The 18393-nt window shown below is 45.0% G+C and overlaps 1 protein-coding gene across 1 annotated transcript in view; it reads left to right on the top strand.

The window, feature by feature from the left end:
• The window catches only part of LOC125450680 (A disintegrin and metalloproteinase with thrombospondin motifs 19-like), a 456336-nt gene that overhangs the window by 369355 nt on the left and 68588 nt on the right, over window positions 1-18393 (top strand). The window contains exon 19 of the mRNA XM_048526734.2: window positions 7327-7462. Coding sequence (XP_048382691.2) covers window positions 7327-7462 — 136 coding nt within the window. The remainder of the gene's footprint in view (window positions 1-7326; window positions 7463-18393) is intronic.

The raw sequence follows: 18393 nt of genomic DNA, 5'->3' as shown, positions 1-18393 counted from the left end.
TACCTCCTCTAGCATACCAGCATGTTTCACACTGTCCTCCTCCACAACTGGGCCCCTCTCAGTTGTGATTACATAGGAAAAGCATTCCTATCACTTTAGGCATGTGCAAAAATTGCCATTAAAATCCTTGATCAGCCCTACCCTTTCTCTGGTCATTCTCTTATTCCTCACATAGATGTAAAAAGCCTTGGAGTTTTCCTTGATCCTGTCAACCAAAGTTTTCTCATGCTACCTTCTAGCTCTCCTCAGCCCTTTCTTCAGCTCCTTCCTGGATAACTTGTATCCCTCTAGAGCCTTTTCCATTCCTTGTTTCCTAAACCTTATGTAAGCATCCTTCTTCCTCTTAACCAGTCGTTCGACATCTCTCGAGAACCAAGGGCACCTCACTCAACCGTATCTTCCCTGCCTGCGAAGGACAAACGTGTCGATCACACGCAGTATGCATTCCTTAAACAATCTCCACATTTCTATAGTGCTCTTCCCTGACAGCATCTGTTCCCATTTGATGTTACCCAGTTCTTGTGTAAAGAATTGTAATTACCCTCTCCCCAATCGTAAATGTAAAGGGATTGCACGTCCATTGTAAAGAGGAGGTGGCTGGACCCTGCAACCTGGAAATTCGAAAGTGGAATAAAGCATCAAATCAATCACAGATGTACGTGGGCAGAGACTCGACCAGGGGAGAAAAGACTGAGTTATGTAAGAAGAAATGAAGTCTGTGGGGCAGGCGTAGACAGAAACAATGAGTCTGCATGGGCAGTCCTGTATCTGGATTTTTGGAACGCAGTAGAAGCGAGCAGTGCAGGACTGGGAGACTCTCAGCTTGGAGGCAGTAGATGGGAAGATCACCAGATGAAATGAGGTTAGTTACTGTAGTTGATACAATGGCCTAATGTGCCATTGTAAGATCATGGTCCAGGGGAAGGTAGGAGGAGGTATCTGAGAGGCTCTGCAAGGCCAAGGTCAGTACCCCCCAGACAACAACATCACCTTCCTCATTAGCAGGCTGTATAACAAAGTCAAAGTTAGATTTAAGCACATGGAGTGCAGTCAGTTCGGTGGGAGATAGGTTGGATTAGGTGAGGCAACTGGTGCCACATTGACAGTTCTTAATGAACAGGTTGATTAGATTAGATTCCCTACAGTGTGGAAAAAGGCCCTTTGGCCCAACAAGTTCACACCACTCCTTGCAGCAATCCACCCAGACCCATCGCCCTAGAACCTGCACACCCCTAAACACTTGGGCAATTCAGCATGGCCGATCCACCTAGACTGCACACCTTTGGACTGTGGGAGGAAACCAGTATTTAAAAAGGCTGGAGCGGGGGGTCCAGGTTGAGGGACAATGTCGGAAGTGGACGAAGGGGTCTGTGGGATGCAGAGAGGACTCCTTAACCACCAACCCACCAGGATCCACATCTAGAAGATCACAAGCAGTCATTTTTGCGACCTCCAGTGAGATGCCACCATCAGCCACATATTCCCCTGCCCTCCCTTGTCCACCTTCCACAGGGACCATTCCCTCTGGGACACCCTGGTCCATACTCCTTCACCCCCAACACCTCCCCATTGGCACTTTCGCCTGTAACCAGCGAAGGTGTAACACTATCCATTTACTTCCTCCCTCCCCAGAATCCAACAGTCCAAACATACCTTCCAGGTGAAGCAGCACTTCAGTTGCACTTCCCAGAATGTAGTCCGCCACATTCACTGCTCACAGCGTGGTCTCCTCTACAATGGGGAAATGAAGCATAGACTGGGTGACCGCTTCGCAGAACATCTACATTCTACCCGCAAAAAAGACCCTGAGCTTCCTGTCGCCTGCTATTTTAACACACCACCCTGTTCCCTGGCCAACATCTCTGTCTCAGGCTTGTTGCAATGTTCCAGCGAAGCTCAGCACAAGCTGGAAGAACAACACCGCATTCTCTGTTTGGGGGTCCTACAGCCCTCCAAACTCAATATCGCATTCAATAAATTTAGGGCCTAAACTCTCCCATATCCTAGCCTCTATCCCAAACACCAGGTTTTGTTATCACATAGCCTGCCATGACACACTATCAATTGTTAGCCACTAGCAGTCCCCATAAACAGCTATTCACCCTCCCAGCCGGATCGTTATCAACTCCTTTGTCTGTCCAACTGTTCTTCTCTCTCTTTTTCTGATGAAGGGTCTAGGCCTGAAACAACAAAGTATGGAGCTGGATGAACACAGCAGGCCAAGCAGCATCTTCGGAGCACAAAAGCTGACGGTTCGGGCCTCGACCCTTCATCAGAAAAGGTGCAACATAGTGTGGAGCTGGATGAACACAGCCTTGTTCTCCTTTCTTGTTGGGATCTGTCCTCACCTATTGTTTGCACCGTACCCGCTAACCCTAACCTATCTTCTGCATTTAAACCAACATTTTCGTCGCTACTAAAAGTTCTGAGGAAGGGTCACCGGACTTGAAACATTAACTCTCATTCTATTCACAGATGCTGCCAGACCCACTGAGCTTTTCCAGTATCTTCTGTTTTTGGTTGTGATTTTCGGCATCTGGAGTTGTTTTGGTTTTTTCTTTTTAATGTGCTGGAATTGGTACTACATGAATTAATTACCACTTCATTAACTTTGTCACTGAAATGTTTGAGTTTATTCTGAGTTGTGGAAAGATAGAGATCCCAGAGGGCATTTCAATTAAAATCTGTCCTGTTATCATCCTACTGCAGAGACTCAGGATTGAATTTTCCCCACAGGGGTGGAGAACAGGAGCTGGAACTGCTTTCAGGTTCCAGACACATTTCCAAGTGAAAACTGTTCTTCACCAAGATGAGTCCTTTATTAGCATAGAGCCAGGGTCTCTGCCATTATAAGTGAGGAAGCAAGTGTGAGGTCAGTAACCAGGAGAATGCCACATCAAGAAGATGCCCTTGCAGTCACTTTACAGTACATCCACTGAGGCAGACGGAGAAGCCCTGCCTAACCCTATCCCTATCCCTAAACCTATCCCTAACCCTATCCCTGACCCTATCCCTAACTCTAACCCTATCCCTATCCCTAACCCTCTCCCTATCCCTAACTCTGTCCCTAACCCTAACCCTAACCCTATACCTAAACCTATCCCTAACCCTAACCCTATCCCGAACCCTAACCCCAACCCTAACCCTAAACCTAACCTGCGGGTTAGTGAAAGGGAAAGTGAAAGAGAGAGGGAGTATGGAGTTAAATGGAAAGATAAGCAACAGGATAGCATGTGTACAAGTGGATTTAAGCTCGAGGCAGACGAGGAATACAGCAAAAAGGAAGGATAGCTTAAGACACCTTGGGATTTCCAAACTCTCTAATAATGATAAGAGAGCTAGCATTAAGACGCTTTATCGAAATGCTTGTAGTATTCGCAACAAAGTAGATGAATTAACAGCTCAAATCCTCTTGAATGATTATGACGTGGTAGGCATCACAGAGACATGGTTGCAGGGAGCTCAGGACTGGCAGTTAAACATCCGAGGATTCACAACATATCAAAAAGACAGGGAGGTGGGCAGTGGGGGTGGGGTTGCCTTGTTAGTTAAGAACGGAATTAAATCTACAGCACTGAATGACATAGGGTCAGAAGATGTGGAGTCTGTGTGGGTGGAATTGAGGAACCACAAGGGCAAAAAAACTATAATGGGAGTTATGTACAGACCTCCTAACAGTGATCAGGACCAGGGGCGCAAGATGCACTGAGAAATAAATAGGGCATGTCAGAAAGGCAAGGACACGGTGATCATGGGGGACTTCAATATGCAGGTGAATTGGGTGAATAATGTTGCTGGTGGATCCAAAGAAAGAGAATTCATGGAATGTTTGCAGGATGGCTTTTTGGAACAGCATGTGATGGAGCCCACAAGGGAGCAGGCTATTCTGAACTTAGTGCTACGTAATGGGTCAGGCTTTGTAAAAGACCTTAAAGTAAGGGAACACTTAGGAGGCAGCGATCATAATATGGTAGACTTCAGTCTGCAGTTTGAAAGAGAGAAGGCAAAATCGGATGTAATGTTGCTACAGTTAAATAAAGGTAATTACAGGGGCATGAGAGAGGAATTGACAAAAATTGACTGGAAGCAGAGCCTAGTGGGGAAGACAGTAGACCAACAATAGCAGGAGTTTCTGGGTATAATTGAGGACACAGTACAGAGGTTCATCCCAAAGAAAAGTGGAAGACATGAGTAGTATGCCAACAATTAGGGAGAGCCGGGGGGCAGAGTTGAGTACGGTAGGCATTACAAAAGAGAAAGTGCTAGAAAAGTCTAAAAATTGACAAATCTCCTGGCCCCGATGGGCTACATCCTAGAGTTCTGAGGGAGGTGGCTAAGGAAATAGCGGAGGCTTTGGTCGTGATCTTTCAAAAGTCACCGGAGTCAGGGAAAGTCCCAGATGATTGGAAAATTGCTGTTGTAACTCCCTTGTTTAAGAAAGGATCAAGGCAAACGATGGAAAATTACAGGTTGATTAGCCTAACCTCGGTAGTTGGTAAAATTCTAGAATCCATTGTCAAGGATGTGATTTCTAAATTCCTGGAAGTGTACAGTCAGATTAAAACAAGTCAGCATGGTTTTAGTAAGGGGTAGGTCGTGCCTGACAAACTTGCTAGAATTCTTTGAAGAGGTAACAAGTATGTTAGACCAGGGAAACCCAGTAGATGTTATCTATCTAGACTTCCAAAAGGCCTTTGATACAGTGCCTCATGGGATGCTGCTGAGCAAGGTGAGGGCCCATGGTGTTCGAGGTGAGCTACTGGCTTGGATTGAGGATTGGCTGTCTGACAGAAGGCAGAGAGTTGGGATAAAAGGCTCTTTTTCGGAATGGCAATCGGTGACAAGTGGTGTCCCGCAGGGTTCAGTGTTGGGGCCACAGCTGTTCGCCTTGGATATTAATGATCTGGATGAAGGGACTGGGGGAATTCTGGGGAAGTTTGCCGATGCTACGAAGATAGGTGGACAGACAGGTAGTACTGAGGAGGTGGGGAAGCTTCAGAAACATTTAGACCGTTTGGGAGAGTGGTCCAGAAAATGACTGATGAAATTCAATGTGAGGTTTTGCACTTTGGAGAAAAGAATACAGGCATGGACTATTTTTTAAACCGTGAGAAAATTCGCAAATCAGAAGTGCAAAGGGATTTGTGAGTGTTGGTCCAGGATTCTCTGAAGGTTAACTTGCAGGTAGAGTCCGTAATTAAGAAAGCGAATGTAATGTTGTCGTTTATCTCAAGAGGGTTGGAATATAAAAGCAGCAATGTGCTTCTGAGATTTTATAAGGCTCTAGTTAGGCCCCATTTAGAATACTGTTTCCAATGTTGGGCTCCACACCTCAGGAAGGACATACTAGCCCTGGAGCGTATCCAGCGGAAATTCACATGGATGATCCCTGGAATGGTAGGTTTAACGTATGATGAACGGCTAAGGATCCTGGGATTGTACTCATTAGAGTTTAGAAGGTTGAGGGGAGATCTAATAGAAACTTACAAGATAATGTATGGTTTAGAAGGGGTGGACGCTAGAAAGTTGCTTCCGTTAGGCGGGGAGACTAGGACCCGAGGGCACAGCCTTAACATTAGAGGGGGTAAATTTAAAACTGAAATGAGACGACATTTCTTCAGCCAGAGAGTGGTGGGCTTGTGGAATTCATTGCCGCAGAGTGCAGTGGAGGCCGGGACGTTAGATGCCTTCAAGGCAAAGATCGACAAATTCTTGATCTCGAAAGGAATCATGGGCTACGGGGGGAGGGGGGGAGTGCAGGGAAGTGGTGTTGAAAAGCCCATCAGCCATGATTTAAATGGCGGAGTGGACTTGATGGACTGAATGGCCTTACTTGCACTCCTATGTCTTATGGTCTAACCCTATCCCTAACCCTAAACCTAACCCTATCCCTGACCCTAACTCTGTCCCTAACCCTGACCCTGACCCTAACCCTGTCCCTAATCCTAACCCTAACCCTAACCCTATCCGTAACCCTATCCCTAACCCTAACCCTAAGCCTAACCCTAACCCTAAGCCTATCGCAATCGGCATCCCATTCTGGTGCCTGTCTCAAAGTGGTTAATCAGGCAAAATTGGAGGCCGAGTAGAAAATGTCAGTGAACCGCTATAATTCCTGTTCAACAAACTTCTGAACAAATTTAATGGCCTGCCTCATGGCTGTAAGAAGCCAAAACAGCCGATGTTGGAAATGGAGTCAGGAAATCAGGGTTCCAATCTGAATTCCCAATGTCAATCGGGCCCAAAATTTAGCCTCTGAAGTTTCCTCAACTAAACATTACAGGCTACTAATTAGAACCAGGAGCCTTGGCTAGATTCGTCCTCACTCACAACATGTTGTCATAATTCAGGATAATTTGTGCATTGTTCAGAAAACAGATTTGACAAAGGATTAATTTGAGTGTGATGATTTTAAAACTATCGTGTCATCCTACAGGTGAAAATGGTTTTTGATATGGTAATTAAGATGCTAATGCGATAACTAGAGTGTCGTTTCATCACATGTTGGAAGGCTTATAATTTATTTAAAATGATGTTACGGAAAAGCCAAATTGTTGCTCCAAATTCTTCCCTTAAAACTTCCTTTTGGTCCTATTCCTTACTGCAATTTAGTTTCTGCCCCTGCTTCTATGTACGGTTGCCTCTTCCATGTGAATCATTTCGAAATGTGTTCCTTTACATGAAAATTGCTATCATAATGGAAATTCACTCTTGTTGTTTACTAGGATGCAAATATCCCCATATACCAGGTTCTAGAGTCAAATTCAGAGTTATTGTCCTAAAATTGTGGAAATTTTAGATCTTTTATTCATTTGTTGGCTCTTTATTCTTATTAAGAAATATATTTTGAATTTAAAATGTGGCTTACTGTAAATTAGATGCAAGTCTTAAACATTTTTCAATAGATAATCTACTGTGCTCATTTTTTAAATTCCCTCATGGGACTTGGGCATCAGTAGCTGGCAAACATTTATTGCCATCCCTTAACTACTCTTGAGGAGGTGGTGATGAGCTGCCTAAACTATTCATTTTAATAATTAAGTTATACAACAGTGTTTGACATTTGCCTTCAATTGATAGTTTTGCAGTGCTAATGCTTAATGCTACCTACTGTCTCTTCCGTTAATAGTTTATTTTGTCCTAAATGAAAGGAAAAGTTTTCACCAACTTTTCAACTAAAACAAATATAATGGGAGGGAGGTTCAATCATTTCCCATAACTGCATGCTCTGTTTAATCATGAAAGTGAGAGTTATAGCATTGTGAATATGAAACAATCTTTGCTTAATATAAAGAAAACTGATTTCACCTTTAACTATTTCCCCAGGAGAAAGAAAAACACTTGTGACTTGTACAAAAATCATGAGCAAAACTACAACTATTGTGGACAATAGAAAATGCAAACAGCTGAAAAAGCCTGAGTCACTAGTACGCAAGTGTAATCAGCAGCCATGTCAGACCAGGTAATAAATGATGTGCATCTTGATCTATTTCAACTGACAGTAAATACAGTACTACATGCTCTAGTAGAGCAAGTTAAGATTTTCTTCGAATTATGAAATAGCAGTTGTCCAATTGTTGGCAAAATCGCAATTATGTTGAATGTTTAAGAACCTTGAAGTGCTTTGTCACTTCTCAGTAACATATGCAGCTCTGTTAGCTCAGTCCATCTCCTGACTAAAACAAAATGGTAAAGTGCTTTAGTTAAAACATGTTACAGAGATAGTAGGAAGGGTTCTGTGAAATGTCAGATTCCCTGCTCCTCTGATGCTGCTTGGCCTGCTGTGTTCGTCCAAGCTCCACACCTTGTTATCTTAGTTAAAACATGAATCTTTTAATTCACTGCAACATACAGAATGTCTTTGAGTGATTACACACCATTGATTTAATTAATGATCAAATCACAAATATCAAAGACTACAGCTGAAGACCTTAAGTAGTTAGTGGCTGTCAGGCTAAGCCCACACTTAAAATACAGTTTTGAAGTCTCTTTGTTTCATGCTCTTTGTTCTGTATTAGGCTAGCTCTTGTGCCTGAGCAGGTGTCAGTACTCTGTTTGCTTCATACCTATGATAGTAGCAGTTTTCATTGGACAACAGTTGTGTCAAAACTACTGGTTTCACAAGTAGTAATCTTCCTGTTAATTACCAGTCATTTTATGTCCAGTGTATTAAGGCATCCTGCAAGCTTCCTGTTTAATTCCATTCTCTGGGAGTGGTGTTTTGAATCAGCCTGAAAGTGCCCAAATGAGAAAAGTTGCCTTAACTTCACACTGCTGCACACTCAAATAGCATTAGCTTTATGAATTTTCTACAGATGTTTGCAGCTTAACCCCAAAATATGTATTTTTTTGTGGCTCAGAAGGCAAACGAAAGAGCTGAAATGCCAGGTTCATGGCAGGCAAATGCCCGTTGATCAAAGTAATACCTCTGAACAGTATTGATTGAACTTGTTTTCATAGAATCCCTGCAGAGTGGAAACAGGCCCTTCGGCCCATCAAGTCCACACCAACCGTCAGAGCATCCCACCCATTCCCCTATAACCCGCCTAATCTACACATCCCTGAACACTATGGGCAATTTAGCACGGCCAAATTCACCTAACTTGCACATCTTTGGACTGTGGGAGGAGACCGGAGTACCCAGAGGAAACCCACAGATACGGAGAGAATGTGCAAACTCCAAACAGACAGTCGCCCGAGGGTGGAATCAAACCCGGGTTCCTGGCACTGTGAGGCTGCAGTGCTAACCACTGAGCCATCGTGCCATTCATCTTTTTGAATTTGAGTATTCCAGGCCTAGCTTCTCCATGAGCCACAGATTCCACTTCCGATGAATACTAGAATGGCTAATGCTTTAATGCATAATGATAATGCTTTAGTTTGGTTTGTGGGTGACAGCCCACAAAAAGTTTTCATGATATCAATCATCAAAAGACATTGGAAGATGTACTTCTATGAATTGTGTGAGAATGGGAGGGAACATAAGAAAGCAATTGGGAGAGAAAAAAAGGGAGCATGAGAAAGGACCTGTGAACAAGATTAGAGAGAATCCTAAGATTTTTTAAAATACATTAAAGGGAAGAGGTTAACCAGGTTAAGAGTCAGGCCCATTAGTGACCAAGGGGGCAACCTACATGTGAAGCTGCAGGATATTGGAAGGGTATTAAATAAATACTTCTCTTCAATCTTCACTATGGAAAAGGAGAATGTAGGTACGGAATACAGAAAAGGGGACAGTGAGGAACTTTCACTGTCTGGCATGGGAAATGGGAGGTATTGGATGCTCTGTCGGGCTTTGAAACAGACAGTTACCCTGGGCCAGATGAAATGCATCCCTGCTGCTGTTGGAGGCAAGGCAGGAACTTGCAGTGGCTCTGAGACAAATTTTTATTTAACTTAAATTAAAATTAATTTAAATTTAATTATCTGGCCATGGGGGGACAGCTAGTGTGGTTTCATTTTTTAAGAAGAGTTGTAGAAATGAACCAGGAATTTACAGACCAGTAAGTCTCACATCAGTGGGATGGAAACTATTGGAGAAAATTCTGAAGGAACGAATTAATACTGACCTGGATAGGAGATAATGGGAACTGCAGATGCTGGAGAATCCACGATAACAAATTGTGAAGCTGGATGAACACAGCAGGCCAAGCAGCATCTCAGGAGCACAAAAGCTGAAACGTCAGCTTTTGTGCTCCTGAGATGTTGCTTGGCCTGCTGTGTTGACCAGGATAGACATGGGTTAATTGGAAGAATCACCATGGCTTTGTCAGAGGGAGGTCATGCCAAACAAGCTTGTTAGAAACTTTTGAAAATGTGATCAAATATGTGGATGGAGGAAATTCAGTTGATTTAGTTTATATACATTTTTGCAAAGCTTTTGACTAGGCACCACATGGAAGACTGATTGAGAAGGTCAAAGCACATGGAATTCAGGGGAAACTGTGAGACAGATCAGAAGCTGGCTTAGTAATAGAACACAAAGAGTAGTGGTAAAAGACTGTTTGAGTGACTGGAGTTTGATGTTCATGATGCACCACATGAACAGTACTGGGACTCATTATTGTTTTTATACACAAATGATATTTATGAAAATATGGAAGGGATATTATGCAAATTTGCAGATGGTCCCAAGATTGGTAAAGTGGTTAATAGTGAAGAAGATGATTGTAGGTTACAGGAAGATATAGAAGGATGGTCAGATGGGCTGCGCAGTGGCAGATGTCTTTAACCTGATAAGAGCAAAGTGATGCACTTTGAAAGAAGAAAGAAGATGAGGGAGTGTTCAATGAATAGAATAGCACTGGGTAGCTTAAAGGAACAGAGAGATTTTGGAGTAATTATTCACAGATCGCTGAAGTCAGTAGAGCATGTGAATAGGATAGTTAATAAGGCACATGGGACACTTGCTTTCTTCGGTTGTGGCCTTGAGTATAAGAGCAAGAGCGTAATGTTGGAATTGTGCAGATCATTGATCAGGTCACAACTGGAGTACTGAGTGCAGTTCTGGTCACCTCACTGCAGGAAGGATGTGGTAGCATTAGAGGGGATGTAGATAAGGTTCACCAGGATTTTGCCGGGAGTGGAGAAATTAAGCTATAAGGAGAGATTAGCTCGGCTTGGGTTGTTTTCTTTAGCGGAGAGGAGACTGAGGGGGGACATGATTGAGGTGTGTAAGCTTATGAGGGGTATGGATAGGGTGAATAGAGAGCAGCTGTTCCCCTTGGTTGAGGGATCGATCATGAGGAGGCATAGTTTTAGGGTAAGGGGCTGGAGATTCAGAGGGGATTTGGGAAAGAAAACCTGTTCACTCAGCATGTGATGGGAATCTGGGATGCACTGCTTGAGAAGGTAGAGAGGCCTGGGAACCTTACAACCATTAAAATATATCTGGATGAGAACTTCAGATATCATAAAATTCAAGGCAGAAGCCACACAATATAGTCCAACAGGTTTATTTGATATCCTATTGGACTACAATCTGGTGTTGTGTGACTTCTGACTTTGTCTGCCCCAGTCCAACAACGGCACCTTCACATCATAACACTCAAGGATATGGAACAAGTGCAGGAAATTGGGAAAAGCACACTTTTTGTGGGAGCTACGTCAGTGGGCCAAATGGTCTTATCGGTGACATAGGACTGTGTTGATTTTAAAGTGTGGATTCACTGAAATGCTACAGGTCACTGTCAGACATGGCACATCTCTCTCTGCTTTGTCTCAACATGTAACTGAGACTTGCTAATTAGTTGCAGCCAGAAGATGAACCCAACTGAATATGTGCAAAAATAACAGCACAATGATGATTAAAAGGGCTGTCTCACGACTTTTGTGGTAAATACCAGAAATACCCCCAAAGTTCAGTTAATCTTGTAAAGTGACAGGGCATGTTTTCTGAATAACTTCCTCAACATGTGGCTATAGGCCTGGTGTAGGAGGGAGGGCTTCCATTATGTGGGTAATTGGAGCACATTCCAGGGAAGGTGGGACCTGTACAGGAAGGACGCGTTGCATCTGAACTGGAAGGGCACAAATATGCTGGGAGGGAGGTTTGTTTAAGCTACACAGAATGGTTTAAACTAGATTGGCAGGGTGTGGGGAACCTGATCTATAATTCAGAGGATGAGGCATTCAGCTTTCCAACAGACACAACAGGGATAACAAAGTGTGGAGCTGGATGAACACAGCAGGCCAAGCAGGATCTTAGGAAAGCTGACATTTCGGGCCTAGACCCTTCATCAGAGAGGGGGTTGGGAAAGGGTTCTGAAATAAACAGGGAGAGAGGTGGAGGCGGATCGAAGATGGATAGAGGAAAAGATAGGTGGAGAGGAGAGTGTAGGTGGAGTGGTAGGGAGAGGATAGGTCAGTCCGGGGAGGACAGAGAGGTCAAGAAGGCTGGATGAGGTCAGTAGGTGGGAAATGGAGGTGCGGCTTGAGGTAGGAGGAGAGGCTAGGTGAGAGGAAGAACAGGTTAGGGAGGCGGGGACGAGCTAGACTGGTTTTGGGATGCAGTGGGGGGAGGGGACGAGCTGGGCTGGTTTTGGGATGCAGCGGGGGAAGGGGAGATTTTGAAGCTGTGAAGTCCACATTGATACCATTGGGTTGCAGGGTTCCCAAGTGGAATATGAGTTGCTGTTCCTGTGACCTGCGGGTGGCATCATTGTGGCACTGCAGGAGGCCCAGGATGGACATATCATCCAAGGAATGGGAGGGGGAGTTAAAATGGTTCGCGACTGGGAGGTGCAGTTGTTTGTTGCGAACTGAGCGAAGGTGTTCTGCAAAGCGGTCCCCAAACCTCCGCTTGGTTTCCCCAATGTCGAGGAAGCACAACGGGTACAGTGGATGCAGTACACCACATTGGCAGATGTGCAGGTGAACATCTGCTTGATATGCAAAGTCATATTGGGGCCTGGGATGGGGGTGAGAGAGGAGTTGTGGGGGCAAGTGTAGCACTTCCTGCGGTTGCAGGGAAAGGTGCCGGGTGTGGTGGGGTTGGAGTGGAGTGTCGAGCGGACAAGGGAGTCCCAGAGAGAGTGCACAACAGGGAGTGAGGTTGTTCAAGAAATGCGGACAATGGAGAATAATTGTGGTCACAGGGATGGTTTGGGGTATTTATACTTCAATGCTAGAAGTATCAGAAATAAGGCAGATGAACTTAGAGCATGGGTCAGTACTTAGAACGATGATATTGTGGCCATTACAGAAATTTGGGTAACTCAGGGAGAGGAATGGTTGTTGGAGGTTCCGAGATTTAGACTCTTTAATAGAAACAGGGAGGTTGGGAAAAGAGGCAGCAGAGTAGCATTGTTAGTCAAGGCTAGTATAGCAGCTACTGAAAGGCAGTTCTAGAATGATATGTCTGTAAGGAGTCAGTTTGGGTTGAGGTCAGGTTCAAGAAAGGAGCAGTCACTTTGTTGGGTTTTTTTTTACAGACCCCCTAATAGCTGCAGAGAAGTAGGGGAGCAGATTGGAAGGCAGAGACTGGAAAGGTGCAGAAATGACAGGGTTGTAATCATGGGTGATTTCAACTTCCCAAATATTGATTGGAAACATTTTAGTTGTAATAGTTTAAATGGAGCAGATTTTGTCCAGTGCATTCAGGAAGGATTCCTGACACAGTCTGTAGATAGACCAAAACAGGGAGCGGCCACTTTGGATTTGGTGCTTGGCAATGAACCGGGCCAAGTGTTAGACCTGTTGGTAGGAGAGCATTTTGGCGGTAGCAATCATAAATTCTGTTACTTTTATGGAAAAGGATAGGTACATACAGCAGGATAAGGTTTTGGGGGAGAGGGTAATTATAATTCTGTTAGGCAAAAACTGGGTAACATCAAATCGGAATAGATGCTGTCAGGGAAGAGCACTATAGAAATGTGGAGATTATTTAAGGAATGCATACTGCGTGTGATCGATACCTTTGTCCGTGGCAGGCAGGGAAGATACGGTTGAGTGAGGGAGCCTTGGATCTCGAGAGAGGTCGAACGACTGGTTGAGAGGAAGAAGGATGGTTACGGCAGGTTTAGGAAACAAGGAACTGAAAAGGCTCTAGAGGGATACAAGTTATCCAGGAAGGAACTGAAGAAAGGGCTGAGGAAAGCTATAAGGGGGCATGAGAAAGCAGGATCAAGGAAAACTCCAGGGCTTTTTACACCAATGTGAGGAATAAGAGAATGACCAGAGAAAGGGTAGGTCTGATGATTTGGATGCAAGAGGGGAAGGATAGATTAGTAAATTCACAGACGATACGAAGGTGGATCGAGTGGTGGATGGCACTGAGGGCTGTTCTAGGTTACAAAAGGGACATTGATAGAATGCAGAGCTGGGCTTAGAAGTGACAGATGGAGTTTAACCCTGAAAAGTGTGAAGTGATTCATTTTGGAAGGACAAATTTGAAAGCAGAATACGGGGTTAACAGAAAGATTCTTGGCAGTATGGAGGAGCAGAGGGATCTTGGGCTTCATTTCCACAGTTCCCTGGAAGCTGCCACCCAAGTGGATAGAGTTGTTAAGAAGGTGTATGGTGTATTAGCTTTCATTAATAGAGGGATTGAGTCCAAGAGCTATGAAGTTATGCTCCAGCTGTACAAAAGCCTTGTTTGGCCACATCTGGAGTATTGTGTCCAGTTCTGGCCACCTCATTCCAGGAAAGATGTAGAAGTGTTGGAAAAGGTGCAGAGGAGAGTTACCAGGATGTTGCCTGGAAGGGAGGGAAGGTCCTATGAGGAAAGGTTGTGAGAGTTAGGGCTTTTCTCTTAAGAACGACGAAGGATGAGAGGTGACGTGATAGAGGTGTACAAAATGATCAGAGGTATAGATAGAGTGGACAGCCAGAGACTTTTTCCTGGGGTAAAGGTAGCTATTACAAGGGGGCATAGCTTTAAAGTGAGTGGAGGTAGATAGAGGGGAGATGTCAGAGGTAGATTGTTTACTCAGAGACTTGTCAGCGCATGGAATGCATTGCGGAGAAGGTAGTGGAACCGGCCTCATTAGGGGCATTTAAGCTGCTATTAGATAGGCATGTGAATGATAGTATAACGTAGGGGTGGAGGTTAGATAGACCTTAGGTCTAAGGTATAAGTTCGGCTCAACATTGTGGGCCAGAGGGTCTGTAGACTTGTTATTTGATGAAGCGGAAATCAAAGGCCAGGAAGACCAACTGGAGGATATCTTTCCACCAGTACCTACACCTGACAGTAATGTATAAATGGGCCAGAATTCGTTCGCTCCATTGACATCAAAATTTTTGCCAATTTTTACACCAATCAGGCTAATGGAAGCTATTACCCATATTTCCTCTTTGCCTGTGTTAGCACATAAAACCAAGTCCAAAGCTTCACCAACAATCGAGAGTGGCAAGGGGTGGGAACTAGAGCAGCAGGTCAGCATGTAGAGGGATTGAGAGGAAGGTACATGTTCGGACCAGATGTAGATGAATGGATTAGTAAGCTTACAGACAATATAAAGGTCGGTGGAGTTTTGGATAATGTCGAGCGTTGTCAAAGGATACAGCGAGATATAGATTAGTTGCAGATATCGGCAGAGAAATGGCAGCTGGAGTTTAGTCCAGCTAAGTGTGAGATGTTACATTTTGGGAGATCAAATGCTAAGGAAAAGTATACAGTTAATGGCAGGACACTGAACAGTGTTGATGTACAGAGGGCTGTTGGGGTTCAAGTCCACAGTTCCCTGAAAGTGGCACCACAAGTGGATGGGGTGTTAAAGAAGGCGTATGGCGTGTCCACCATTGTTGGTTGGGGAATTGAGTACAGAGCCAGGATGTCATGGTGCACCTTGATTAGACTTTGGTTAGGCCACATTTAGAGGACTGCTTTCAGTTCTGGTCGCCACATTCCAGGAAGGATGTGGAGGCTTTGGAGAAGCTGCAGAAGAGCGTTACCAGGATGCTACTTGGATGAGAGGGTATGAGCTGTAAGGTAAAATCATAAAAACTCAGGTTGTTTTCTCTGGAGTGGCGGAGGCTGAGGGGAGACTTGATAGAAATCTGTAAAATTATGAGATGCATAGATAAGGTTGACAGTCAGAATCCTTCCTTCGAGAGGTGAAATGTCTAAAACTAAGGGGCACGTATTTAAGCTGAGGGGGTAAAGTTCAAAGGTGATGTGAGGGGCAGGTTTTTTATTCAGAGAGTGGTAGGAGTGTGGAATGTGCTGCCATTGGTGATGGTGGAGGCAGATACAATAGGGGCATTTAAGGGACTTTGAGATAAGCACACGATTATGCAGAGAATGGAGGGATGTGGACCAAGGGCACACAGAAAGGATTAGTTTAATTTTACATTTTACATTGAATTTTACAGCACAACATTGTGGGCCGAAGGTCCTATTCCTGTTCTGTACAGTTCTATGTTCTATGAGCGTGCTTCTATCCTCTGCCAACAGTCTCAGAATCTTTGCAGTACTACTTTTATTCCATCATTATGGGATATGCCTGATGGAACTCATAGTGAAGAAGGCAAAGAACGTGGGGCACTCAGTATAATAGTACTCCAGTTACATATTGTGCAAGTCTGAATGATAAAAAGTCATTGCAAAAATAAATGCTTTCAAACTCAAGAAATCTCAATTGTGGCAATATTGGATGGTTGCAGTCTGTTTTGCACTGACATATTTTTGGTATAGTTCTGTGTAAGACTATAAGTTACAAGGGCCAGGCCGTGTAAACAACTGCAGGGAGTTTTGAAGCATGTACTTAAAAATAGCAGGAACAATTTTTCTCTTGAACTTCAATTTGCTGGGGCCTAACTTGTCCTGAAGGACATTTTCTTCAAAAATGTATTTTATTCATAACATTCATGAAAATGCGTTGCATAACAATTCAACTTAAATATTATGACACTTGTAATAAAATTCAATTTGTTCCAAACTTTGTTGCATTTGATACAGTTGTTATAGATTTCATATTTACAAAATACAGTGTCAGGTATACAATCCGAAGGTGAAGGCATTTCAGATCAGAATTGCAGAAAGTGCAGCAGACAGATTGCTCTTTTTGCCCTGTTTCATGCTGTGCTACCTCAATACACTTTTAGTGTCGTTGATTTACAACATACATTCTTTGTAAAGTACACAGCCTGAGGGATTTGGCAGTGTTCTGACCCTCACTGTACTATACTTGAAAGACCATGGACAAAGACGTTTTATGACAGCAACTGTCCCAACCTTTATGTGCCTGACATCATGTTGTCCTCAAATTTAGAACATGCAAGTCTGCAGTACTCAGTGAAGGACAGCTCCTAGCACTGGTTGACCAGCAAATTTCAGTCAGACACCAAAGAGTATCTTGCAGTAATGCTGGTCTTGCAGATGCAGTCATATATCTTGTGCTGACTGTCTGAAAACAGAAAGTGGAGTACAGAGTCCTGTGTCACAGTGTTGCTCAGGATGAAACCCAACAGAAACCACTGCATCAGAGATAATGGGAACTGCAGATGCTGGAGATTCCAAGATAATAAAATGTGAGGCTGGATGAACACAACAGTCCAAGCAGCATCTCAGGAGCACAAAAGCTGATGTTTCGGGCCTAGACCCTTCATCAGAGAGGGGGATGGGGGGAGGGAACTGGAATAAATAGGGAGAGAGGGGGAGGCAGACCGAAGATGGAGAGTAAAGAAGATAGGTGGAGAGAGTGTAGGTGGGGAGGTAGGGAGGGGATAGGTCAGTCCAGGGAAGACGGACAGGTCAAGGAGGTGGGATGAGGTTAGTAGGTAGCGGGGGGTGCGGCTTGGGGTGGGAGGAAGGGATGGGTGAGAGGAAGAACCGGTTAGGGAGGCAGAGACAGGTTGGACTGGTTTTGGGATGTAGTGGGTGGGGGGGAAGAGCTGGGCTGGTTGTGTGGTGCAGTGGGGGGAGGGGATGAACTGGGCTGGTTTAGGGATGCAGTAGGGGAAGGGGAGATTTTGAAACTGGTGAAGTCCACATTGATACCATATGGCTGCAGGGTTCCCAGGTGGAATATGAGTTGCTGTTCCTGCAACCCATATTCCGCCTGGGAACCCTGCAGCCATATGGTATCAATGTGGACTTCACCAGTTTCAACCAGACCTCCCACTGACTGAGGACGAACGGTCAGTCCTTAGCAAGGGGCTCACCTTTGTCCCCCTACAACCACACATCAACGAATACCAGTCACGGTCGGACATAGAGCAGTTTTTCCGCCGTCTTCGCCTCCATGCCTACTTCTTCAACCGGGAACCCAACCCTCCTTCCACTGACCCCTTCACCCGCTTCCAACACAAGTCCTCCTCCTGGACACCACCCCCAGGCCTCCTACCCTCCCTCGACCTCTTCATCTCCAACTGCCGTCGAGACATCAACCGCCTCAACCTCTCCACCCCTCTCACCCACTCCAACCTCTCCCCCGCAGAACGGGCAGCCCTCCGCTCCCTCCGCTCCAACCCCAACCTCACCATCAAACCCGCAGACAAGGGTGGCGCAGTGGTAGTATGGCGCACTGACCTCTACATCGCCGAGGCCAGACGCCAACTCTCCGACACCACCTCCTACCGCCTCCTCGATCATGACCCCACACCCGAGCACCAAACCATCATCTCCAACACCATTCACGACCTCATCACCTCAGGGGACCTCCCACCCACAGCCTCCAACCTCATTGTTCCCCAACCCCGCACGGCCCGTTTCTATCTCCTTCCCAAAATCCACAAACCTGCCTGCCCTGGTCGACCCATCGTCTCAGCCTGCTCCTGCTCCACCGAACTCATCTCCACCTATCTGGACTCCATTTTCTCCCCTTTGGTCCAGGAACTCCCCACCTACGTCCGTGACACCACCCACGCCCTCCACCTCCTCCAGGACTTCCAATTCCCTGGCCCCCAACACCTCATATTCACCATGGACGTCTAGTCCCTGTACACCTG

Source organism: Stegostoma tigrinum, chromosome 3 (assembly GCF_030684315.1).
Source record: "Stegostoma tigrinum isolate sSteTig4 chromosome 3, sSteTig4.hap1, whole genome shotgun sequence".
NCBI classification, from domain to species: Eukaryota; Metazoa; Chordata; class Chondrichthyes; order Orectolobiformes; family Stegostomatidae; genus Stegostoma; species Stegostoma tigrinum.
This window is presented reverse-complemented; position numbering and strand designations above follow the sequence as displayed.